The sequence below is a fragment of the Heteronotia binoei genome, chromosome 5 (genome assembly GCF_032191835.1).
Source record: "Heteronotia binoei isolate CCM8104 ecotype False Entrance Well chromosome 5, APGP_CSIRO_Hbin_v1, whole genome shotgun sequence".
Classification (NCBI taxonomy): Eukaryota; Metazoa; Chordata; class Lepidosauria; order Squamata; family Gekkonidae; genus Heteronotia; species Heteronotia binoei.
Window position 1 is genome coordinate 171,751,948 of NC_083227.1, and position 26,723 is coordinate 171,778,670.

The 26,723-nt window shown below is 43.5% G+C and overlaps 1 protein-coding gene across 3 annotated transcripts in view; it reads right to left on the reverse strand.

Moving 5' to 3' along the window:
* The window catches only part of AKAP8L (A-kinase anchoring protein 8 like), a 40,535-nt gene extending 19,144 nt beyond the window's left edge, over positions 1–21,391 (reverse strand). For 2 of the 3 annotated variants that reach the window (XM_060240731.1, XM_060240730.1), the window contains exons 1-4: positions 20,858–21,391; positions 13,120–13,152; positions 3,318–3,375; positions 177–636 (exon numbers count right to left, since the gene is read on the reverse strand). In XM_060240731.1, coding sequence (XP_060096714.1) covers positions 177–636; positions 3,318–3,375; positions 13,120–13,152; positions 20,858–21,074 — 768 coding nt within the window. In that variant the 5' untranslated portion in view covers positions 21,075–21,391. Of the gene's footprint in view, positions 1–176; positions 637–3,134; positions 3,376–13,119; positions 13,153–20,857 lie in introns of all 3 variants that reach the window. The other variant, XM_060240729.1, reaches the window with a different exon arrangement.
* Between the last annotated feature and the right edge of the window lie 5,332 nt (positions 21,392–26,723).

The window sequence follows — 26,723 nt, forward strand, 5'->3', positions numbered from 1 at the left end:
ACATCAAAGTACCAAGCAAGTGGCACAGACAGAGAAGGAAAACAGCAGTAATAGTAAAGCAATCTAAACCATAAAGCAGACTTCTTTGCACTTGGCCCTAGGCAATATCATTCAATGGGCAATGCCCTTTAGAAAGGCACAGAAAACAGGTGAGAGAAGACTGCATAGATACTTACTTTAAAATCTGCATCCCACATTTTCCAGTTTCTCCTCATGCGTTGTTTCATGCCGCCTCCTCCAAAGCGCATGTTGCCAGAGAAACCTCGCATTCCCTGGAACATATTGTATTCAGGGAAAAGTTTGTGGGAGAAAAGAGATGGAGGTCTATTGGGGCCATGGCCCCGTCCTCCCATTGGTGCTGGGGGGTCATTCCATTGTCCACCCATGCGCCCAGAATATGGTGCTGCCATGGATCTGTTATTTCGCCCATCTCTAGGCCAGTTTTGACCGCGATGGCCAAAGTTGTCACGTGCTCTGTTGTGGTACTGGTCCCTGCGGTTCCCATAGGAGTTGTCATAGTGGCCTTCATAGGCATTGGCGGTTTCATGTTCAGTCTCACTGTAATCATAGCCGGATCTGAACAGATCACGGTCATTCAGTGAAGACCTTGAGTCGTAGGACTCATATGTATCATACCTGCAAGAGTTGTACAGCAAGCAAGGAATCTAGTCAGTAGCGTATAAAGCACCATGTTACAGAGTCTGCCAAGAAATGGCAAAAGAAAGGTTACATTTTTTAAAAAAACCTGAAACCAAACACAAACTGGGTCACACACACACACACACCAGCCCCTTCAGTGGTCAGCTCTGCTAAATAGCTGAGGTTCCTGGGTACAGTTGCTCATGGTCAGCTCACACCTCTTCAGATATTGTGAGCTGAAGCAGAGAAAGTGCTTTAAGAAAAAAAGCAGAGATGATTAGCTATACATTAAGAGGGGATTCATATATGACATATTGCCTCATTTTACAGTGCAGAAAGAAACACTGCATGAGTGGATTTGATCACACCTCCAAAGTCCACAACAGTGAATAGCTGGGACACACTAGAGTTTTTCTATAAAAGGGAAGTCTAAAACATCACAATTTCATAAGAACTATTCCAAAATCTTCAGAGTTAAATTTTGCATATTATAATTGAAAAGTAACCGCAACAGAGCATGAGCTGATTTATATGCAGAGATGAAATCAGTTAAAACCTGAGTGCACATTATTTCCAATTGCTTGCTGTTTTGACTGCCAGAACTTAGCAAAACAGGTCAGGTTGTATGTCATAAACCAGTACTGAACACCAGCGCACAAACCAATAGTCATGCTTTGCATCAAGGATCTGAAAGCAAGGACAATGAAAGGAAGCAATGGCTGAGGAGGAGACTTTACAAGCTAACTAGAAACAGAAAGTTTCATTTTTAAAAATCATCAGGGCAACCTAAATGACTCCCTGTATCCCATTAGAGCAGACCACATTGCTGCAGGTGAGCCTTCACTGCTGCAGTTCAGCCTTCTGCAATGTTTTCTAAGTAATTCACTGCAGCACCCAGCTATTTCCAGTCTTCAATGCCTGGCTGGACTCACCACATTTAACACTAGTGAGGGTGAACAATGCTGGGTTATCCAATATCCACCTAGTATGACAGAACTGAAAAATGGGAGAACTATAAGGTTACAATCCAATTTTATGTACCTTTTCTCAGATGTAAACCCCACTAACGCTAACGCATGCATGATATTACAGCCTGGTAACCTGGGTCAGCATCTTCCAATTATTTGGAGTACTTTATGCTTAAAATGAGAACTAAAGACCAAGAAGTATTAAGTATGATTTCAGTAGACTGTGGCACAACTACCTACAACAATTCACCTTCTCCCATGAAACAAGAGATGCTATTCAAATAACTACAAAGCAAGTATATCACCAGAAACAGATTCAACACAAAGTAATACCATAAGGGTTTACCATAAGGCCTTCTATTTATTATGACAACTACATAATAGAATGATGTGACTACAGTTATAGGAAACTATTAACTAAGCAATTCTTTTGGACTAAAAATACATTAAAAATACCTTGCTACACTGCTATTTAAAGCAGTTCTAATAACCTAATATATACACAATACCAACATAACAAAAAACTAATACACAACGGTATATATACTGTAATTCAGCCTTAAGAAAACCAGGTTTAATGCAATGCTCCCTCAACATACTTTATGTATAAATGGCTCTGAGCACAAATGACACACACATATCCTTCAACTTAACTGATTTTAAATTCTCTAGGAATGTAGTTACAAAACAAATTTCACGCCAGCCTGTATCTGAGGAAGTGTGTGTGCATACAAAAGCTCATATTTTGAATAAACCTTTGCAGGTCTTAAAGGTGTCACTGGACTCAAACGTTGTTCTAACCTTAAATGTAGTCACTCTAAACTGTATAAAGTAGATGTGTAAGTCTTGTTTAACATCAGAGCTAAACATGAAACCGTTATTTCTTCTCATCTTTTTTCAGCTACTTTTCTATACCACCTGCCATATGTCTAAGCTCAACAGCAAAAAATAAAAATAAAGTTACTCCTCTATTGAAAACCTGTGCTCCATTACATATCAGCAACAGCTTGACTATGTGGGATGACAGATATACATGCACACACCAATAATAGCCAAGAGGATTCTTTATAAATCCTGAGTTCATCTCGGTTGTTCACATCAAAATCCAGGCGAACTTGCGTTGGCCACATAATAATACTGGAACTGCACTCACAGAATCAGGTTCCTAACCATCTTTAAAAATTTCAGCAATATACTGTAGCCTATTCTTATTTTGCAGCTTTAAAGTTCACCAATCAGCTATTAAAGTATTAACAAGGTTGCCTTGCCCAAAAGCAAATCTAAGCACCTTATTTTCAAACCTCAAGCTGAAAAGGGGACAAATACAACCTAGCTAATTCCATTTTTCCAATGGCTCCCCTTGGAAGCAAGAGTATGGATACGAAGAAAAGAGCAACACCATTAGTAAGAGAACAAAAGGCGTTCCAAGGCAACAGCACAATATTTCATCAGCCCACCTTTCAGAAACACAGACTAACCTAATCTATGACTATTACTGAACCTTTTCACCTTTATTTCTACACTCACCTGTCTCCACCTGAGCCATAATGTCCTCCTTGCATCATGTCAGTTTCTAGATGAGACACCATATCTAAACGTTGGTTAAATTTTGCTATTACACCATCAGCACTGGTACCAGTGGAAGCGTTAAGGTTCATGTCTGTATCTGAATTAGGCATTTCCCAAGAGTTTGAAGTGGCCATACCGTACCCATAATTGCCAGAGTTATCCTGACCGTATCCATATCCATAACTATAGTCTTCATAACCTGAAATAAGAAGCAGCAGCTGAGTTTTCCAATAAATAAAGATTGTAATATATGAGCATCTAACACTAGATGTAGCAGTAACACCAACAGGCTTAGAAGAGACATTTTCTGTACCTCCTATCACATTTAAGTTATATAGTGCTTCAATGTGTCAGAGTACTTCATGTACATCATCTTGTTGTAATCTTTACAAAACCCTTGTAAAGCAGGCCAGTATTATCATTCCTGTATTGCAGATACACAAGTGTACCTAAAAGGAGGAGGGCTTGCCTAACAGTCATAAAAGTGAGGATATAAAGATAAAATTTAAACTGAAGACTTCTTAATCCAAAACTCTGTCTCTTAAACCAATACACTATACCACCTGATTTATCTGCATGGCATTTTCTGTTAAATCCAACCCCAAGTTTTACAGCTGCACAGTGACACTGGGCAGAAATTTTTCTGCTGCCACATTTTTTGCAGGAAGTTTTTGGCACCAAATATGTACATATAATCTGTTTATCTATAGTTGTCAGGACTGTTGTGCTGCAAACCAATAATGTCAGATAAGCTAAATGTGGAAAATGTAGTATGAACACCACCTATTTTTTGTACATGGTCCAGGCTTATTTATACTGTATTTGCCTTCTTTTGCTAACCATATTTAAACATTAACATTATTTTAAAAATGTGAATTGGAAAATTTCCCCAGAAAATCTACATCATTGACACCACACAGAAAATGCTGTACTATCAGAGCAGCTGCAGTTATTTTCAACCACCTATGCCCAATCCCTTCTCTCTGCCACCATGTAACAGAGTTCCAGTCTCAACACAAGGCCCCAGGTTAACTAATCAAGAACAGAAAAATAGTCCCACATTACCTCCAGGTCTGCCTAAGTCAGAGAGGCCCAAGGTGGCAGTCTGCACAGGCACTTTAGATTACCTTGTGTAATGACATTGTTAGGCATTTGGAAAACAACGCTCAGAGGGTCGATTCACTTCTCTTCAGAAATATCCCAGAGTTAGCCAGCATAGCCTGCACTTTGCCTATTTAGCTGTTTTAGTATGTAAACAGGTAACTGCAAACTCCCAAGAAAATCATCTCAAATTAATTCTGGTATGTGGTATAGGAGCATGTGTTTCAGCAGACCAGAACACAAGATACTGGCCTATTACCAACCAAGCAGTTTTAAAAACTTAAAGGAATGCAAGTTTTCCTAGGCTGCAATTTCTGTCAATTCCCATGCATCTACTGCAGACCGCCCAAACCTCCCCACAAACACACTTTGCTCCCTTTGCTGTTCCTTAGGGTCTGCTATAAAAAAATCAGGGTGGGTCAGTGAGCTGCAAAAGGACAGGGAAAACAGTGGATACGGAACCTTGGATACTCATGAATTCTTTCTGCTCTGAGATTAAGAGAGCATTGTGGAATGGGTGATTCCCACCAATTGCTCAGGGAGGCAGGGCTAAACCCTTCAACTACCTCTCTCAGGTGGAAGTCATCCTGGTTCAGTTTGGTTACTTAGAATCATAGAGTTGGAAGGGATTTCCAAGGTCAACTAGTCCAACCCTCGGCACAATGCAGGAAATTCACAAATATCTCCCCCCCACACTCCACGCCCAGAATATCCCCCCTCAAAAAAACCTCCAGGATCCCTGGCCCAACTAGCCTGGAGGAAAACTGCTGCCTGACCCCAACAGTGCGATCAGCATTTCCCTGGGTGTGTAAGAAAAGGCCACGAGAACTAAGCACTTTCCTGCCCTCCTTCTCATGATCCGCCTAAGTTCACAGAATCAGCATTGCTGTCAGATGGCCACATAGCCTCTGTTTAAAAACCTCCAAAGAAGGATAACTCACGAACTAATGATTCCAGGAACAAGAAGGAACAGAACAGAAATAAAACTTATTATTATTTATTACGTTAGATTTCTATCTTGCCCATTCTGTGAAGACTCAAGGTGGCTAACAACGTAAAATAAACAGAGGCAACATTAGTAAACAGTATTAAAACCATAACAATAAAACAATCAAATAAAATCACAGTGGTGCTACTACATCTATTCTAGGCAGGATCATATGGTGTCATCCTCTCTCCAAGGCAACTGAATCCTAGGCGGTTGGTATTAATACAAGATAAGTTCAGAACAAGTAAATCACTGTTAGAAGCATAACAGATGATAACCACAGAAGACATAAGGGGAGGGACGGTGGCTCAGTGGTAGAGCATCTGCTTGGGAAGCAGAAGGTCCCAGGTTCAATCCCCGGCATCTCCAACTAAAAAGGGTCCAGGTATGAAAAACCTCAGCTTGAGACCCTGGAGAGTTGCTGCCAGTCTGAGAAGACAATACTGACTTTGATGGACCAAAGGTCTGATTCAGTATAAGGCAGCTTCATATGTTCATATGAGAAGGGTTAAAGGATTAGAGCCAGCAGGCGTCTTCCACTGCAACCTGACAAAATTGGTCAAACTCACGATCCTGCTTTTGTAAACATTCCTCTGTTCCTGGGGCGGGGACGGCCAGTATGCCCTCCCATCCGCAGAGCAGAAGCAACCCTTATGGTGAGTATCCAAAGTTCTGTCCTAGCTCTGAGGAGGATTGCATCTTGGAATGGGGCTTCCAACAGTGATGTTCCAGTGACCTTCCTTGTCCTTGTGGAAGATATGAATTGCTTTTCTGGCCAACAAGGCTCCCAGTTTCAACACCCTTCTAGCTGAAAATACTGCTGTGAGAAAGAGGGGTTTCATCTTCAGCCATTTTAGAAGGAACTTCCCTTAAGAACACAAAATGAGAAGGCAATGGCATCTGATTAGAGCGCAGCTTGTTTTGTGCTCTCAGCTTTTTGGCACCAAAGGCTCAACGTCAGGCAGGGTTGCTGGGCAAACTCCAGACCCCTTCCTTTTCAACACACAGAGACCTCCAGCAAACCATTTTGGAAGCTTGGAAGATATTTGGGACTCCTTTATTTAGTGGACTCAAGGTCTCCTGGCTTCTGCACTGCGGACATCAAGCAGACACCAAGAAAGCTGGTTAAATACTGAGTAAGTCTGTCTGCCTAATAACTTTCTGTAAGTATCTTCAAAATGGATCTTACTCTGAGTATTATTTAGAAGTCCATTCATTGACTTCTTTAAAGACCTGAAACTTTATTTTCCTGATATCTCTTTGGTGGCACTGGAGAATCCTAGTAAGATTTACTGCTTTGTTAAAGGAAATATTTGTCTCTTACTAAGATATAGGTCACTTTTTTACCTTTAGTTGGACTAACTACAACAACATTTAAAACAACTAATTGGATATAAGCTATTATTGCCACCTAGCAGTTTCTTTGGTAGTTGTCCCCCCCACCCCCATTTTGCAGCTTCTGTCTTCTCTCTCACTTACTGTGGGACACCAAAATATTGTGGAATAAGTTCTGGAATACTGCCACTACTTTCACTCTGTAAGCAAATAGTGGGACCACAGAGGTACAACAACTGGGAAAAACAACAAACTCTCCCCATTTACAAAACAATTTCTCTGTATAATGCAAATTGTCTTCAACAATTGATATTACAGTACAATAATGCAGTTAGAAAACTATCCAGTGCACAACATAGCTACTGTCCATAAATCATGCTTTCTGAATCCAGTTCGATGATAAAAAGAACCAGTCCAATTTCGTTTCGGATATGAACTATTCTTCTAGGGACCGTCTTCCATATTCATAGGTTCAGTAGACTTGAAGTGCCACAACAATTCTTAGTCCTGGCTTCCTCTGGTTTTTAATTTTTATTTATTTTTCTGTGGAACACCACTGCCAATTTCTATCTGTCAGTATTTAGTTGCCTCCCAGTGGGTTCTTCACTATTGTAAACTGTGAACATTGTATCTGTATGAAAAGTAATTGAAATTGGGTTCCATTTAATAGCCTGACACCTGAAGAAGAACAGAATTGAAATGTCTTGAATTATCTAGAAGGGGCGTCTGTATGTAGGCTGTAAAGATTTCCTCTGGACAAGATTTTTGCACATGAATGGACTGTGTTACGGGTTTTAATTTTCTGGAGGGTTGTAAGAGAAAAAGATTGATCCTGTGACACTGGCTTGTGATAGAATGTTATAGAGTTAATACATTCAGTTTCAACATAACTATAAAAATTGTTTCTTAGTAGTTTTCTATATCAGACTATTTTTAACACTAAGACACCTAGTTTGTGCCTTTTTTATCTTTTTACAATGACTCAAAGGCAGAAATGTTATTATTAGAACTTATTAGACCAGGGTTTCCCAAACATGTTCCCCCCGTGGCCCGGTTGTTTTTACACTTCTCCTTTGTGGCCCACTAAAATTTGGTGGTGGAGCCAGCAGACTTTGGGGATGGAGCCGGGAGACAGGAAATGATGTACAAACATGCTTAAAATTCTTGAAGTATTTTGTTTAGGAAATATAGGAAAATAGTGGGATTTTGCAATGCAATTTTAAAAATAAAACATCAAGAAAAAACACAAGGATCATACAGCAGAAAACTAAAAATATAAAACGCTCTCTGCCTGGGAGAACATGAAATGACAGCCTGGGAAAACATGAAATGGAAGGGCATTTCAAGCTTCTCCCCCCCCCCCCTTCTACTCATATTAGCAAAAGGAAGGAAGGAAGGAGACAGGGGAAGAGAAAGAGAGAGGGAGGGAGGGAGAGAGAGAGAAAAGACTGACAGAGAGAGAGGGAGGGAGAGGGAGGAAGGAAGACAGGGGAAAAGACTGACTGACAGAAAGAGAGAGAGAGTGAGAAAGGAGGAAGGAAGAAAGATGGGAAAAGAAAAAAAGAAAGAAAGAAAGAAAGAAAGAAAGAAAGAAAGAAAGAAAGAAAGAAAGAAAAGAAAGAAAGGAAGGAAGGAAGGAAGAAAGGAAGGAAGGAAGGAAGGAAGGAAGGAAGGAAGGAAGGAAGGAAGGAAGGAAGGAAGGAAGGAAGGAAGGAAGGAAGGAAGGAAGGAAGGAAGGAAGGAAGGAAGGAAGGAAGGAAGGAAGAGAAAAGGAAGGAAGGAAGGAAGGAAGGAAGGAAGGAAGGAAGGAAGGAAGGAAGGAAGGAAGGAAGGAAGGAAGGAAGGGAGGGAGGGAGGGAGGGGGAAATAAAACAAATAGACAGGGTAATAGAAACACTGACTGACAGAATGAATTAAAGGGGGGAGAGTTGGAAACAAATAAGACAGGAAAAAAAGAAAAAAAAGGAAGGAGACGGGGAAAAGACTGACAGAAAGAGGAAAATAGAGAGGGGGGAGAGAAAAAAGGAAGGAAGACAGGGGAAAAGACTGACTAACAGAAAGTGAGAAAGAGAGAGATGGAAAGGGAGGGATAGAGTGAAAGAAAGGAAGGACAAAAGAAAACAAGAGAAAAGAAAGGGAAAGAAATGGGATGGGAGCAACTCACCTTTAAAACTAGTCTCCTGCGCAAGCACCAGTCGTTTCCGACTCTGGGGTGATGTTGCTTTCACAACGTTTTCACGGCAGACTTTTTTTTTACAGGGTGGTTTGCCATTGCCTTCCCCAGTCATCTACCCTTTCTCCCTAGCAAGCTGGGTACTCATTTTACCGACCTTGGAAGGATGGAAGGCTGGAGCCGGCTACCTGAACCAGCTTTTGCTGGGATCGAGCTCAGGTCATGAGCAGAGGGCTCTGACTGCAGTATTGCAGCTTTATCACTCTGCGCCACGAGGCTCTTTTAAAAGGAGGATTAGTGAGAGCCAAAAGAACGATATACAAGTTTCTATGAAGACAATCTATGGACCACAGTAGGGTTGATATTTGCAATCCCATGGAGAAAACAGTAGATATTAGGATGTCTAGTTAAGTTGATGTGCTCTCATTTCCACCACCTTGAGAAGGTTCTCTCCCATGTAGTATTGTAGAAGTGTCTTATGGAAGACCTCCTGGAAGCCATGATGGTCTTTGTGACTTCTGAAGAGTAGCCAAAGTTCAGGAGCTCATTCTCTTTAAGAGCTACATGGTAGCTACTCTGGATCCAGGTGCCAAATTGGCCCGTTGCAATATGTTTGGGCTCATGGAAATCAACCAGGGGACCTGAACAGAAAGTTGTACCAAAGATGGAAACCATGGCCTGTGGGACCAATCTGGAGCCACAAAGATCACCTCTATCTGCTCCTGACATATCTTCCACACACTGTGAGATCACTGGCAAGGGCAAAGAGGCATACAATAGGTCCTTGAGTCACAGAGAGGTTAAACATCTGCTCATGAGGGAGATGACTGAGGGAGATGGGATCTGAAGAAAAACCTTAGTACTTGATGACTGGAATGCTATGCCAAGGCAAACAGATCTACTTCTGACATTCCAAATCAAGCTGCAATTCCTAGGAAGAGTTACCATTTTATAGGCCATTTGTTTTTGTTGATGATCTGTCTGCTCAGTAAGTCCTGCCTGGATGTTCAGGAACCCCTGGATGTGTTATGCTAAGATGGACTATAGAAGTTTCTCCACCCAGGAAAAGGATGAGCTGGACCTTTGCACCTAGGGGATGACGTGGAGCCCCACACATACTTAATATAGGAAAGGAAAGGTCCTCTGTGCAAGCACCAGTCATTTTCGACATTGCTTTCACAACAAACTTTTTTTTATGGGGTGGTTTGCCATTGCCTTCCCCAGTACTTAATATAGGTCTTGGCTAAAAAACTACCCGTCCCAATGAGTACATGCTGGTTCCTAATGTTTGCCCAAAAGAAGGTGAGCGCTTTCCTAAAGGCTCTGAGTTCCAAGGTGCTGATGACCACTGTCTTTTCCTTGGATGTCTATATGTCTTGGGCTGGACAGCCAAGCACTGAGAGTGCCCAACCCAAGACTCATGGTCTGAAAAGTTGGTCTTAAAGGTGCTTTCTTTGTATTTCTCCCATGGGATCCAGGGAACAGGGCAAAGGAAGTTATGGCTCTTTACTTCCTTCCCCAGGGGATGGGAGGGGAAGGAGTCTCAGCCAATAGAAGGAAGAGAGGCTTGGCTCAGTAGCTCTGCTGTGCAATTGAGAGAGCCTGGAAAAACAAGCTGCTCTAGAGATTAAGGCAGAATTAGCTGCTGCCCTGATGGACACTGCAATGGCCTCATGGAACTACTGCAGTGCATAGCCTGCTTTTCCGTCCAAATAATCCTTTATGGATCTGACATCATCCTCTGAGCTCAGGCCAGTGAATTTTAGTGCTACTACCAGAGCATCCACTAGGGAAACTTGCAAGAATGCCATAAATAGCACGAGGAGCCAAGGAATAAAGTTTTAGGTAACATTTGGGAACTGCCTGTTAGATACAAGCTTGGCCCACCCTCCCTTCAACAGTCTTTTGAAAAAAATGGGAAAGGGAAACCAACAACTCTGAGAAAGAAGCCCTGAAAAAAATGCCTTGTTCCCCCTGGGACTGGATTCACTCTCCCTGAGAGAACAAGGGAGTGGAAATTCCTCTCCTTGGACAAGGATTTTTGTGAGCGCTAGAGCCAAGATGGCTTTGGATCTGGTACTGGTAGTGTGTTTGTTAATCAGCAACTATAACTATCTCCTCTGAGAAAAGACTCTCCCTCCTCCCTCTTTGGTTCTGACTGTGATATGGGGCTGTCCATCCCTGAGGAGCTCCCCTGGACCCTGGCAAGGGTGGCAGTGGAGGAAGAGGCTTTACAGGCTGCCATGGTAGGCCACTGAGAGTGAGGGTCCCAATACCTAAACCCTTGCTTGTGGGTAGGCGAGGGTAACCCTGCATTAGAATAGGAAAGGAGCACTCTTGCATGCCTTGCAGCTCCTGTCTCATAGCTCTTTTAATGATTTCATAATCTCAGCAGATCAAATACAACCTTGGAGGAGGGGGAGAGACAGCACCTTACCCCCCAAAGATCTGCTGTGATGGTCAAGGAGTCCCCCTGGTTCAGCAGAAGGTCCAACAGAGTAGCCTGGCATGCCACTGTAACGCTCTGCAGGCCAAACTGGCAGCCAAGAGAACCAGGGCATCCAATGGGGGAGCCTGGCATGCCATTATAGCCCCAGGGGCTGAACTGGCAACCAAGAGAGCCATTTGCACCTGAGGAGCCACCTTCATGCCTTTTTACAACCATTTTTAAGCCACTTTGGGATAGACTCTTCACAGGACAGAAAGAAAGAAGGGTCCACATCATTTTCAGGGGTAAATTAGTCTTTTTTACATCCCTCCAGAACCTGAGGCTTGCCTCTGGGCCATTCTCTTCCACATTCCCCCAAGAAAGGAAGGGGAGGGAAGTAGAGAAAAAAACGCTGCAAAAACAAAAGAAGCAACAGAGCCAAGAAAAGGTGAGAAAGGTGTGATGTGAAAGAGGGACAAGCTGGAGAGGTTAGAAAGCTCTAGAAGAAAAGTGAGTACAAAAAAGTAAACAGCTTTCTTAATCAGGAAGCAAACCGAGTCGGAGCAACTCCCACCCAGGAGTCATGGCTGAGGCTCCTTGGGGAGGATGCGGGGGAGGTACAGCTTGTTTTTATAATAATAATAATAATATAATGCGGGGGAGGTACAGCTTGTTTTTCCAGGCTCTCTCAATTGCACAGCAGAGCTACTGAGCCAAGCCTCTCTTCCTTCTATTGGCTGAGGCTCCTTCCCCTCCCATCCCCTGGGGAAGGAAGTAAAGAGCCATAACTTCCTTTGCCCTGTTCCCTGGATCCCATGGGAGAAATACAAAGAAAGCACCTTTAAGACCAACAAGTGCTAACATTTTAAGCATGGTTTTAAGTTTTTTAAAAAATTGTGCTTGTCTGTGTCTTTTATAAAGTTTATATCTCTGCTACCTAATCTTAAATAGGTACACACATGGCCCAGCCCAACTTGACATGCCCTGGTCCAACAAGGTCTCATTTATGTCAGATCTGGCCCTTATAACAAATCAGTTTGACACCCCTGGTTGTTCTATCTCCCTGAGCAGTTGGTGGGAGTCATCCATTCCAAGATGCAATCCTCCTCAGAGTGAGAACTGATACTACTTTTAAGACAACTGAAGCACCCTTAAATCCTTTGGAACTGCATGGCTGGACACAGGTCAACGTGTTTCAGTTTGACTTGCTGACAACTATAAGCATGTGCAATTGTTCATTAAAAACAACAAAGCCAGAACCTTCTGTGAGTTTAATCCCAGATTTATGGATTAACCACAGTTTAAGCAAACTATGGTTTCACTTTATATCTGAACCAACCCATAATGAGGAAAGGCAAATTCATCACAACCAGCAATATAATATTAAAAAAATTATGCAAGATAATGGTTCTGATTACTGAATTGCAAAAATATTTTGCATTTCTAAGGCCAGTCTGATTTGATACATTATATACAACCATCTCAAAACAAATGCAGATCCGAATCACCTGCATGCGTTCTGCATGATTTACTACTTTTTGATCCAGTACTTCTTTGGAAGACAATGAAATGTGATCTAAGAATCGTATCCTTAATACCGCATAATTATGAAATGAGAAGTCTAAACTCATGCCCAACAGTGATTCGTTGAGTATGTGAATGAAACAGACAAATTACTGAAGAACAATCATATACAATGATATTACATAGCTTCACTGATAAGAGTAGACACTGTCACAATAAACCTAGCCTTAACAATTTTATCATAAATAATGGTATGTATTAATGATAGAAGCAAATATTCACCGGTGAGTAAAAAAAAATAAGCTATTTGAAGTATGAGATTTGAACATTACTTTCTCACTAGCTAAGTCAAAAAAGCAATATACATGCTCCATTAATATTTTATTGTACTTGCCTCTGTTTGTGCCAGAGTTCCAGTTTCCATATCCTAGAAGAAAGATATACCCAAAATATTACACCGTTATTCTTGGTAACGTAAAAGAAAAAAATATTATTCAAAGACACAATTTAAACAGATTTCCATGAATATTCACCAAATGAGTCTAATATCCTTCACATTTAATTACATAACTTTCCATTAACCAGAGAGATTTTGGTGGTGCATTAGTCCTTCTCAAATGAAAGTTTCACAGCATCATATTCTCAAACAGCAGAGTGCAAGACCACTGTACTAATCATTTACGCAGCACAATGGGGCAATGCCTAAGAAAAGGGTATTTTCTGTATCCCAGGGACAACCCCCAAGCATGCAGATAAATACTTGCTTCATCCTCCTCTGTCTCTTAAATGTGCACAAAATCACCCCCAAAGTAAAAGACAGACAGTTTATGCATTTGTTGACTACAAATTGAACACTGCCTTTCTAAGAGGATGGGGTGGAGATTAAGGTCCTCCCAGTTAGAGAGATGGGTAGGAAGAGCTGAGATAGGGGCATGCATGCAGCTGCAACAACAACAAAACAGTATTTTTTAAGTTTCAGTACACTGAACGAAAAAAATAGCTGTATTTTCCTATATCCAATATTTGGAAATCCTTAATTCTTTTGGCTCCAGTATGCCCTAAGCAGGGCTCATACGCCATATTCAGGCGTACTTTCAGGTCAAAAAAGGGACCAAAATAGGGACCTAATAAAAACTATGGGAACAATAAGAACATCATTCAAAAGAATGGTTTTAAAAAACCCCAACACCCTAACAGTAAGCCAGTTACAGTCAAACCAGAAAACTTTTTCCAAAAAAACCTCTTCATACTAACACTTTGGTCGTTTTCCGCACTCACCTTCCGCCGGCGCGACCCCCCCTCTTCACCGCGCAGGATCTGCGCGGATTTCGCACTAAACGCTGCGGAGCAGCCAGAAAAGCCAGAAGCTCCCGTCGCAAAAGCCGCGCAAACGCCAAACTGCTTTTTGGCGGTTTCAGTTTGAGAGGCTTTTGCGCCGGGAGCTTCCGGCTTTTCGGGCTGCTCCGCAGTGTTTAGTGCGAAATCCGCGCAGATCCTGCGCGGTGAAGAGGGGGGTCGCGCCGGCGGAAGGTGAGTGCGAAAATGACCTTTAAGTTCATAGAATCCTAGAGTTGGAAAGGGCTCCACAGCCATCTAGTCCAACCCGCTGAACAATGCAGGAAATTCACAAATGCCCCCACACCTGCAGTGACTGCTGATCCATGCCCAGAAGATGGCAAAAAAACCTCCAGGATCCCTTGCCAAACTAGCCTGGAGAAAAATTGCTGCCAGACCCCAAAGTAGCAATCAGCATTTCCCTGGATATGTAAGAAAGGGCAACAAGAACTAAGCACTGATGCAACCCTTCCTGCTCTCCTTCCCAGATCCAATATCTTATCTTATGATCTGCCTAAGTTCACAGAACAGCATTGTTATCTGATGGCCATCTAGCTTCTGTTTTAAAACCTCCAAAGGAGAGCCAACCACCTCTAGAGGAAGTCTGTTCCACTAAGGAACTGCTCCAACTGTCAGGAAGTTTATCCTAATCTTTAGCCAAAAACTCTTGATTTAATTCCAACCCATTAGTTGTGGTCTGACCTTCTGGGGCAATGGAAAACAACTCCACATCATCCACTATATGATTAGCCCTTCAACTACTTGAAAATGGTTATAATATAATGGTTATAATCCGTTGTCTCCTTTCCAGGCTAAACATACCCAGCTCCTTCAGCCTTTCCTTGTAGAACCTGTTCTCCAAACCTCTCACCATCTTGGTTGCCGCCCTCTGGACACATTCCAGCTTCTCTATATCCTTTTTGATGCCCTTATCAAAAGTCCTACTGAAATCAAGATAAACTATGTCTACAGCATTCCCTTGATCCAGTAAGGTAGTCACTTGCTCAAAAAAGGAGAAGAATTGCAGATTTATACCCTGCCCTTCTCCCTGAATCAGAGTCTCAGAGTGGCTTACAATCTCCTATGTTTTCTCCCCCCACAACAGACACCCTGTGAGGCAGGTGGGGCTGAGAAGTCTCTCATAGCAGCTGCCCTTTCAAGGAAAACCTCTGCAGTAGCTATGGCTGACCCAAGGCCATGCTAGCAGGTGCAAGTGGAGGAGTAGGGAATCAAACCCGGTTCTCCCAGATAAGAGTCCACACACTTAACCACTACACCAAACCGGCTCTCAGAGAGGTTAGAGTCAAACCCCGAGATTCCAATAATGAGATCTTTTGTTATTTCAAATAGATGCATTTATCAGAATAGCAGGAGATGCTTCACTGACACAGGTTACTATTCACTATATAAAAGCACACCAGACATTATTCAATGGAGGCAACATTCAAACCTAAAGGTTCGTAGGTTAACATAAACACTGTAACTTTCCACTACAAAGCATTTTAGCAAGGACCTGTGAATAGATAAGGCCTGGGAACTAGGGAGGTTGACATGATGCATTCCACAGGAAATACAACAGGCACTATCTTGGGTTATAAACATTAGTCTGCCAGATGGCCAGGCTGGCTAGGTAGTAAATTACAGAAAATAGCAGAGGCCTTGAGTTGCAGCTCTAGAAAAAAACGGAGGGGCTTGACAGTTAGTCTGACATGACTTGTTCTTGAGAAACCCATGTTGGCTCTTAGTAATCACATCCATCCTTTCTAAGTGTTCCAGGACTGTTTGATTATTTGTTCTAAAACTTTCCCAGATATAGACATCAAGCTGATGGGTCGGTCTTCCAGTCTTCCAGCACTTCCCCTGTTCTCCAGTAATCCTCAAAAATAATGGCCAAAAGCTCAGAAATTACATCTGCAAGTTCTTTTAGCACCTTTGGATGCAGTTCATCAGGCACCAAGAACTTCATTTAAATTAGGTGTTTATGTACTACTCCGCGGTGATCCGAGGCTGCAACTCCAATCATCATGTGTTTTGGTTTTGCCACATTGAGCACCTTTTCCCTCAGAAGAGAAGACCGAGGGAAAGCAGGAATTGAGCAGTTCTGCCCTCTCATCATCACCTGTTACTATTTCACTTTCCTGTCCCCACTACGCCCTTGCTCTTTTCCTTACTTTGACCTCTTATTTGTTGTTTTAGCATCTCTCAATACCCTAAGCTGCTTTCCTAACTTTCTCTCTACGAGCACTGGTTATTTCTTTATATTCAACCTTGGTTATAAGGCCCTCCTTCCATTTCCTAAATGAGTCTTTTTTATTAAGACGACGACTGCAGATTTATACCCCGCCCTTCTCTCTGAATCAGAGACTCAAGAGTGCCTTACAATCTCCTATACCTTCTTCCCCCACAACAGACACCTTGTGAGGTGGGTGGGGCTGAGAGGGCTCTCACAGCAGCTGCCCTTTCAAGGACAACTCCTGCGATAGCTATAGCTAACCCAAGGCCATTCCAGCAGGTGCAAGTGGAGGAGTGGGGACTCAAACCCGGTTCTCCCAGATAGGATTCTGCACACTTAACCATTACACCAAACTGGCTCTCTTCCTAAATGCTTAGGAAACTGTTTATGGAGCTACCTTGGATTCTTTAGGCTCCTCCCATATTTTCCTTCTCACAGGAATCATTTGTAACTGTGCCTTCAGGATTTTGCTTTTAAGAAATTCTCACCCCCCCGAACTCTGTTCTTCTTAAGTATTTCTGGTCATGGGATTTTCCCTTTCCCAAGACCATAAATTACATTGTCACAACTACCCACTATATTCACCTCGTCAATGTTCATCCTTGTTGGTGAGAATCAAGTTCAAGATTGCAGATCCCCTTGTTTCCCCTTTCTGGAAAGTTCAATTTTTAGCTTGTCTTTTAACTTTAACTCAACTTTTACTGATTATTTTAGTGATATTAAACAACAAAAATTAAGGGTTTTTTATTTGACTCTGGATGGGGCATGGCTAATATTTATTTATTTAATAGAAATGGAAGATATGCCAACTAAAGAAGAAAGATTCCAGGACACAAAAATAAAAACAAGGGAAAAAGCCCTGAATAGACAAAATGCTGAAACTTATCAAAATGGGACAAAATGCTGAAACTTATCAATTTTTAAAGATATTGGGCCTAAATTGCTGCAACTTGCCTTAAAAAATTATACTGAAAATCATAAAAATGTACATACATTTTTTAAAACGTCATATAACCATTTCAGGGACTTTAGGGATGATTTTTTTTTAAAAAGGACTTTGTTTCAGTTTAGGGACCAACTATGAGCCCTGCCCTAAGGGCTCATTACAGTCATTAAAGCCTATTGCAGGAATAAATACAACAAGCTCTAGAAAGAAGCTCTGGGCAAGTGCCCTGAGCTTGGGCACACAGCATCAATTTGTTGTGGCGTCAAACTATGATGGAGCAGAAGCTCCGTATTCCTTTTGTCTGCAGTGTGTGGCTGCCACCTTTTCCTGTCATATTCAGCTTTCAACATCAGCTTGTGCTTCTGGAGTAATCTATCTTTTTTGGTCTGACATAGTTATATTATGGTATACCATAGAGCAGGGTTTCCCAAACTCCACCCCTCCCCCCACGGCCTGGTTATTTTTACACTTCTTCGTGGCCCACTAAAATTTGCAGATAGAGCCAGGAGACTTTGGTTGGTGGAGCCAGGAGACAAGAAAGCCTATCTCTTTCTTCTATAGAGGTCTCCAAGGAAAATGGAGCTCAGGCTTTGCAGCTTGTGTCAGTCTTCAAGCCTAGCTTTTATCTGCACAACACAGAGACATTGGGGAATGGAATGAATGAAAATGGGGCTCAGGCTTTGCAGCCTGTGTTAGTATTCAAGTCTAGCTTTTCTCTGCACAAAAGAGAGATGGGAAAGGAAGGAAGCAGAGCAGAGCTCATGCTTTGCTGGGGACGGGGCTAGCTTTGGCTTTTCTTGTGATCCGGTATTGAGGCTTCCGGTACCGGGTTGTGACCCTCCAAATGTGAAACTCTGCCATAGAGTATGAGCCTAAAGGTAGCCATTTTCTTTAGGGGAAGTGATCTGACTTCAGCTATTTATCTCCTCCTCTCTCCCTGAAGCCTCAACCTAGAAAAAGTACAGTTTTTCTGTACAATGGGGACCAAAGCAAGAGGGAAGTGACCTCACCAGGGTCACAGAGCCCACCATTTTCTCCAGTGGAGCTGATCTTTGCCCTTTGGAGAGCAGTTGTGATTTTAGTTTCTGCTGTGATCCTTGTGCTTTTTCTTGATGTTTTATTTTTAAAATTGAACTGCCAAATCCCACTATTCCCCTACCTTTCCATTTTAAATAAAATGTCACAAGAGTTTTAAGCATGTTACTTTCCAAAGTATGGCCAGTTGAAGCTGCTGCTTGCTAAAGTGGTCTTGCAAATAAAGGGTTGATTTATTTATTTTATTAGATTTATATCCTGCGCTTCCCATAATGGGCACTGAGCCAGTTTGTCTCTGCTGAATGAACCTAAGAACTGGTGCCTTGTGAGTACTCTAGCCCAGGAACCCATAGCCAAAAGGGGATATTACACTGGAGAGCCATTGCTAATCTGAGTAGATGGGGGTGAGGGGAGAAGTTTGCAATGCCCAGCCATTTCATGTTTTCCGAGGCTCAGAGCATTTTATATTTTTAATTTATATTTTGTTTCTGCTGTGATCCTTGTGCTTTTTCTTTATATTTTATTTTTAAAAATGCATTGCCAAATCTCCAGATCCCCACTGTGGAGGAAGTATTTGTGAAGCTAGACTAGATGACCCCTCCAACTCTGTGATTTTGATTCTATCGCCCCTCCCTTTCCATTTTAAACAAAATATCACAAGAGTTTTAAGCTTGTTTGTATTTTAAATAAAAGAATAATATCTTTAACTGTGTTTATCTGTATCCTTTATAACATTTATCTCTGCTACCTGGCATTACATTTTATGAATATGCATGGCTCGGCCCCTCAAAGTGCAATTTGTGTCAAATCCAGCTGTCGTAACAAATGAGTTCGACTAGATATTCCTAGAAGGCCTGCAAGCAGAGCAAAGGCTCCTAGGTGTTGGCTCAACTCCTTATTTGAAAGAAGTTCATACTCTACCCTTCTGAAATGAATCATTGGCAAGGAATAAAGAGCAGGAGTCCACAGCTGTGAACAGTGCAGCCATCTAGTGTCTCCAGAATCTTCCTGAATGAAAAAGGCTCAGCTACAGCCAATAAAGCCCTTGAGACAACTAAACTGTAGCCCTTGCAGGGAGCCTAGACGAAACACAACAGAAACTATTTCGGCAGTTATTGTGAGAAATTAAAACAATTTCAACTGACAAAATAAGACATTTCCCAATTTCAAACATATCCCAATTTCAAGCCCTTCCTCAAATACTCACAAAGATATGCAGGTCTATTAAGAATATGGGTCATATTTTCTTTATTACGCAGTCAAATTTAGAACAAGTTGCAAGCACTCTAGCTTTTCCTCCACACTGCCACCGAGCTAAAATCATACCTTTTAAACTCTGCTCCTTAATCCCATATGTATCCAAGTTACTGTAGTTTCTCAGTAATATTCTGTTGATGCTCAGAGGCCCTCACCATATATATCTGCATTCCCAACATTAAAAACCCCATTTGTGGGTTGAGTTTTGGTAATGGCTGGTTTAAATTAAGTCCACCATATGATTGACTAAATTGTCTGTTTTGCCATTTAATCCGTATAATCAATTTGTAATCTAATGTCACTGTTTCCTAAGCAACCATCAAATTAGACTAATTACTGCAATCAGAAGGAAAATATTTTACACCACAGGCAACAACAACAACAACAAGTCAAAACTACAACAAAGAAACATATCCCAATTTCAAGCCCTTCCTCAAATACTCACAAACATACATAGGTCTATTAAGAATATGGGTCATATTTTTCAATGCGCAAGCACTAAATGAATGACAAGCATAGAGGATTGCCACAATGGAAGAATCTGTGTCATTTCTGAAGACCAAACTGCTCTCTTTGAGATTTTCAGGCAGGCTGGAGCATTCATAAGCCAAAGCTGACTTTGGCATCACGTGCTTATCTTGCTTCAGGGTGTGCTAACGGCGAAGAAGCTGGCTCAATAAATGCACTTAACCAAAATGAGAAAGAAAGAAGCGAATGTCAACACCATATTCGTGGAGAACAGAGCAGCCGAAGGAAACAGAAGGGACACAGTCTCCATCGTGCCGAAAAGTCAAGCAGTATAGGCGCCAAGTGTGTGTTTGAGCAAGGCTATAGCCCTCCATTACCGCCTCCCGCCCCCCGTCTTGGGAAGATTTTAGGCCCGAGCAGAACAGCGGGCCGGGGGGGGGGGCAGTGATTTCAAAGAGGGGCCCGCTGAATCCGACCAGCGAGGCTCTTCTGCGCCAGCCCCCCACACCCACCCAGAGCCCAGGCCAGAGCTGCGCGTGTGCAGAGCAGGTAGAGCGGCTCCCTCCCTCCCTCCCTCCAGCGGCGTCAACCGTCTTCCCCACCTAGAAGTCAACCGGCGGGGCCGGAAGGAAGGAAGGCAGGCGGGAAGCCTCTGCACGCCGGCCGAGGGAGCCCCTCTTTCTCTCACGGGCCCGAGCAAAGAACGACGCGACACTCGCCGGGGCCCTCGACGCAGAACCCGGGAGGGCGGCGGCCGCGAGGCCAGAGTCGGAGACGCCGTTATTCGCGCTTCCCTCTTCCGCATCGGCCCCTCTCCGCGGGAGCGCGGCCATCCCCGCCGCTTCACATGATGCTCACCTGAATAGCTCATAATGGCGTCCGAAGCGCGCACTACAGCCCACTCCTCACACCCGTTGCCTCCTGCGCCAGACGGCAACGGCACTCCGCTAACCCCGCCTCCCGATCCCGTTGGCCGCGCTCGCTCGCCAGCCTTTCGGCTATTGGTGGCTGCCGCAGTTAATCCCGCCCATCTCACGGTGGATTGGTCTTCATGCCCGAAGCCTCCGCAGTGCATTAGACAAAGCGGACATCTATCAAACGCGCTCCTATGAACCCGTGGAAATAACTGTCGGTCAAGTGCCGTCAGCAAACAATGATGCCCGGTGGCGATTTCTTAAGAGGCCATTGGCTTTGATTGCTTGTCAATCACGAACGAAAGCAGGCTGGCTGAATGCTGCAGGCCCGCTTCCTTCTCGTTCGGGATTCACCGCCGGTTCTTCGTATTGGTCAGAGAGAGAAAGTGAGCCCGCCTCCCTGGGGGCCAGCGCCCGCGACGGACGGGAAGGCTGCGGCGGCGGAGCGGACGGACGGCAGAACTTCTCCCGCGCCCTCGAAGGCGCAATAACGGCTCCTCTTTGTCATCATGGCGCCGGATCAGGAATTAGACACGGAGGGGCACAATGAAAGAAGCCGCCTGTGGTGGGCCGGAAGGAAGCTTCGCGGAGGGGCCGCCTGTGCAGGCCCGAGGGGGAGGGGCAGCCGCCGCGGCAGCGTTTTGCGCCCCCCCCCCCCAGGCCTGAGCGACCCCCTCTCGCCTCTTCCGGGGAAGGAAGCGAGTCCAAGAGGGCGGCGATGTGAACACCGTTCGAATTCCACCTCAGCCACAATGAATGAGCCGAGTGGGTTTCGTCATCCCGACCTCACCCCTCCGATAAGGGAATAATAATAATGATGATCTGTGGCTACAGGCGATAACTCACCACACCTACTCTTTAATTATCTCGAATCAGAGCAAAAAAACACCACTTCAATAGCACAATCGCATTCCGATCTCAATAAGATTGTTGTCATGCTGATTTAGGACACTAACAGTGCAGTCCTAAAGAGAGTTACACCAGCCTAAGCCTAGTCATTTTAATGGGCTTAGACTGGAGTAAGTCTCTTTAGGATTGTACCGTAAAAGTAGTTTTTTTTAGAGATTCGCACTGCACTGAATTCAGGCCTCCATCTATGGTAATGGTAATAAACGTCTAAGGCTGCAAACCTATGCATGCTTATTGGACAGTTTTCAGTTTGTAAACTTAAAAGTGGGCATTGTAAAGTAAAATATGGTAGTAGAGTTGATGGGATTAAATTTATGTAATGGTTAAACTTGTTACATCAAGCAAAAAATCTCGGGCCAAATTTCACTATTTCACTATCAAAATTAAGAACAATTAAAATAAATGCTTTCTTCCCTCTTACCCTCTACCTTGACCTATAGGTCTTCAGTAGTATCAATCAATCTCTGCCAGATTAGTTAGCTATTGGAGCCGCTTACCCTAGACAAAGAAGTCACGATTCACTGCCATCAACCACTGGCCTGTCAACCACCACTCAGGTTCCACTGTGTTCTGTTCATTGAGTCTGCTCCTCTCTCATCCACTGTTGCCTGCCCGCTCCCTGTAACAATTGGAAGAGAAAGTAGGCAGCAGGCGCAGGGGAGACAGCAGACAGGGAAGGAAGGTGCTGCTGCTGCTGTGGCTTCTGCTAGCCTTCAGGGCGGACAGCTACTCAGGTGAGCGGACGGACGGGCCTTTTCTTCTCGAAATGCAACTAGGCAACAAGGCCTGGTCCTGCTGGGAGCGTTTCCTCAGATGCCATGGTGGCTGCCTCTTACCTGTCATTCCCTCCCTCCTCTTAGCCTTGCCCCAGGACAGACAAGAATTGGGCTACTGGGGAAGTTGCTAGGCAGTGGCTGTTGCTAGGCAAGATTGATTCTGTCAGTAAATGGCAACCAAGGTTGGTTCTCTCAGAGGTGGGGGGAGGCCCTTTTTAGGCCTATTTTGGCCTTTGAGGGAGAACTCACTGACTAGGGTTGTCAGCTCCAGGTTGGTGGGAAATTCCTGGAGAGTCTACAGAAGCCAGAGTTTGGGGAGGGAAGAGGCCTTAGCTGAATATAACACCATAGAGTCCACCCTCCAAAGCTGTTATTTTTCTCCAGGGGAAGAAAGATCTGTTGTCTGGAGTTCAGTTGTGATACAAGGAGATCCTCAGGCTCCACCTGGAGGTTGGCTACCCTAGGCCTGGCTGTTTGCTACTGTTCAACAGCAGCCATCCTATGACAACCAGTGTGATGTAACAACATTTCAGAGCGAGGTCTGCCAGACCCAGGTTCTTGCTGTGGAAGCTGACTGGGTGATGGACTTTCAGCCTAACCTACCTCACAGAGTTCTTGTGCAGATCAAAAGGGGGAGAGGAGAATGATGTAAGCTGCTTTGGTCTACACTGCAGAGAAAGACTGTACTTTTTCTAGGTAGAGACTGCAGGGAGGAGGGAAGAGATAGAAAGTGAAGTCAGGTCAATTCCTATACAGAAAATGGCCACCTTGAGGTGCATACTCTATGGTATACCATAGCACAACCATACCAGGCCAAAAAAACCAGATCATGCCATAAGCTCACACTGATATTAAACACTGCAAGGATGAATATGACAGGAGAAGGTGGCAACAATGCACTGCAAACAAAAGGAATGCTGAGCTTTGGCATTTGTGTGACCGTTTTCATGCCCCTCTCCACATCCTCCATAATTCTTCCTTATCTCCATTCTGAGCCTGTTTCAGGGTTTTGAGCCACCTCAGATATGGGGACACACACACAGATTCGAGGGGTGGGGGAGAGCATTTGTTTCAGCTGCAGCATGGGTGGGAAGACAGCAAAGGTGGTGAGTGTAAGTGAATGCCAAGAGTTGGGGGGGTGGGGTGGAAAGACAGCAAGGATGGGGGGTTGCGTGAAGGCCAAGGGTTGGTGGGTGGGTGGGAAGATAGCAAGGGTGAGTAAATGTTACAGGTGGGGAGAGTAGTGGAGTGCCAAGAGTACAGGGGTAGATGAGAGGAAGAGGTGGTTGGGGGGTGGTAGTTGGAGGGGGTGGGGTGGGAAGACACCAAGTGTGGGGGAGGAGTGAATGCCTTCACTTGTGTGAGTGGCTGGGAAGGCAGCAACGGTGGGGAAGCACTCACCCAAAGCCTCTTTCTAGAACCCATTGTATTTTTCTTCATAATGGGCCTTTTCCTGATTTATATATAAATTACCTCAGACCCTGTCTCTTGAAGGAAGCATGTCACCTACCATATTTATCCAAGCCAAAATTCCAATCCTTCTGTATGTTGACGGTGCTGTGATAATGTCTAGATCAGGGGTGTCGAACTCATTTGTTATGAGGGCTGGATTTGACATCAATGAGACCATGTCGGGCCGGGCCATGTGTATCATAAAATGTAATGCCAGGTAGCGAACATATAAACTTTATCAAGGGCACAGACACACAAATATTTTTTTTGCTTAAAATATTAGCCTGCTTGCAATATTTTGTTTTACAGTCTCTGATAAATGTCACCTCTTGCTATGAATTATTGCATCAAAAACTGCAGACAATGTCTGTGCTGTACCAGTCTTGAATATGTGCTGTTCAGTTGTGCACATCAGTAAGTTGCAAACCTACTTTTGATTCATTGACATTCATTACAGACATCTCATGGTCAATGCTTTGAGCCTAAGATCCAGAGGAACAAGAAGCAGCTGGACAGTGTGAGCTTTTGTACAGAAATTGTTTCAAGTACTAGTCAAGAACATGTGAAGGCACCATGGCACAGACTGAGGGCTCTGTGCTTGTCTACAAAACTCTAATTTTCCCCAGAAAAATGACTACAACTAAAAAAAAAATACAACTTCCCCCCAAAAAACAACTACAAGAACAGAGAGACAGCCATGTAGTGTTCAGTGTCAGCCTACTATCTGGGAAGTCTAAATTCAAGACCCTCAATCAAAGGAAATGTGAAAGAAAAAAATAAGGAAAATTTGCTGAGTAAACCTGGGGTGGAACACACACTCAGCCTAATGCTGATGTTTCTCTTCTAAATAGTTCACATGCTTTCCTATTGAGAAAGACTTGAGGGCATGAGTACAGTGAAAAAGAGGAGGGGAACCCAGTTACAAGCCCAACAAAACTCTATCTCTCTGTAGCAAGGCAAAAAGCTCATACCTTCACTAAAACGTTGCTAGTCTTAAAAGCATTCTTTGTAGCTCTCCTGATGGTGGGGACTGGCAAAGGAAGCTCTGGCTCTTTCTTTCCTTCCCCAGGGCAGGAGGAGGGGGAGGAGCCTCAGCCATTTATTAGAAGGAAGAGAGGCTTGTCTCAGTAGCTCTGCAGAGTGATTAATTGAGCCTGGCAAACTTAATCACCCAGCAGAGCTATAGAGCCAAGCTCCCTCATTGGCTGAGACTGCTCCTCCCTCCTCCTCCCTTTGGGAAAAGTGAGGGGGGAGAGGGAAGGGCTGCTTTGCTGCTTTGGCCTGTCGGGGGAGAAACACAAAATGGCGACCGAAAAAAGCAGGCAAGGGAAAATGAAGCAGATGACAGCCAGTTGCTGGAGGGCCTGATTGGAGTCCTCTGTGGACCCGATCCGGCCCGCAGACCACATGTTTGACACCCCTGGTCTAGATCAATAGTGGGTCTCCACAAGCTGATAAAAAATTTTTAGTTTTACTGTTATCATGAGGGCTTGTCTATCAACATGGCGAAACCCAAGGTCATAGTATTCACCAAAAAAGGGAAATCTTCAAATGGGACATAGGTGGCCAATCTATGGAACAGGTCAAATAATTTAAATATCTGAATGGGGGACTTCTGGGCTTTGGTCATGGAGGATTGAGCTGCTTCTCAGCCGAGGAGCAGACCAGAGCCTCTATTCTGGGCAGAGAAGGTGATCCTAACACCTGCTGCCTACTTCTTCCAGACAGGGAGAAGGCCAAGACATGCATATTAAATTCTGAGGGGATTTACTTTGGCTAACGAGGAGTTCCAGTGGGGTTCCTTTTTGGCTTTGAAGAGTCCCTGGAGAAGGATTGCATTCAATTGTCTACAGAGGATTTCTGAGGTCATTAAATTGACTTAACTTCACCAAGATTCAAGGCTTCTTTGGAACTGATTAACATCTTTTTTTTATGGATACTTTTTTTATTTATTGTTCTATTTAGTCTACAAATATTTGTAGCTATATACATTTTGATCTCTCCCTCCCTCCCTCCCTTTACTCTTAGTCTTTTCACCGCAGCCATGGGCACAAAGTCTTAATCTTCCACTGAATGTCTTTTCTTCCTTCTTTCAATAGCCAATCTAGGTATGTCTTCCATCTGGTCTTAATTTCATTATATTTCCCTTCCCATGTTGTCTCTTTGTTGACTGACGCCACAATGTCTGACTGTATAAATTCAAACAAGTAGTTGTGCCAGATTTCTACTGTCCATTTACTTTTGTCTTTCCAACCCAAAGCTATACCCGCCTTCGCCGTCAGTATCATAGCCTTAACTAAATTTTGAATACTCCTATCCATTATCGGGCCTCCTATTGTACTTAACAACATTATACTAAAATCTATAGTTAGTGTTATATTGCATACTTTTCTAATAATTTCGATAATTTCCTTCCAAAAGGTCTGTACTTCCGAACATTCCCACCACATGTGTGCATACCAACCTTTAGTGTTTACAGTGCCAGCATAACGGGCTTAATCCTGAAATCATGTTAGCTAGCTGTGCTGGTGTCTTATACCATTTTGTAAGGAATTTATATTCAAGTTCTTTAAATTTGGTTACTTTGATTTCTTCTATTCCTTTCATAATTTTATCTGCCATCCTCTCTGATATCTGACCTTCATGGCTCCATCTCCTTTGTAAGTATTCTGT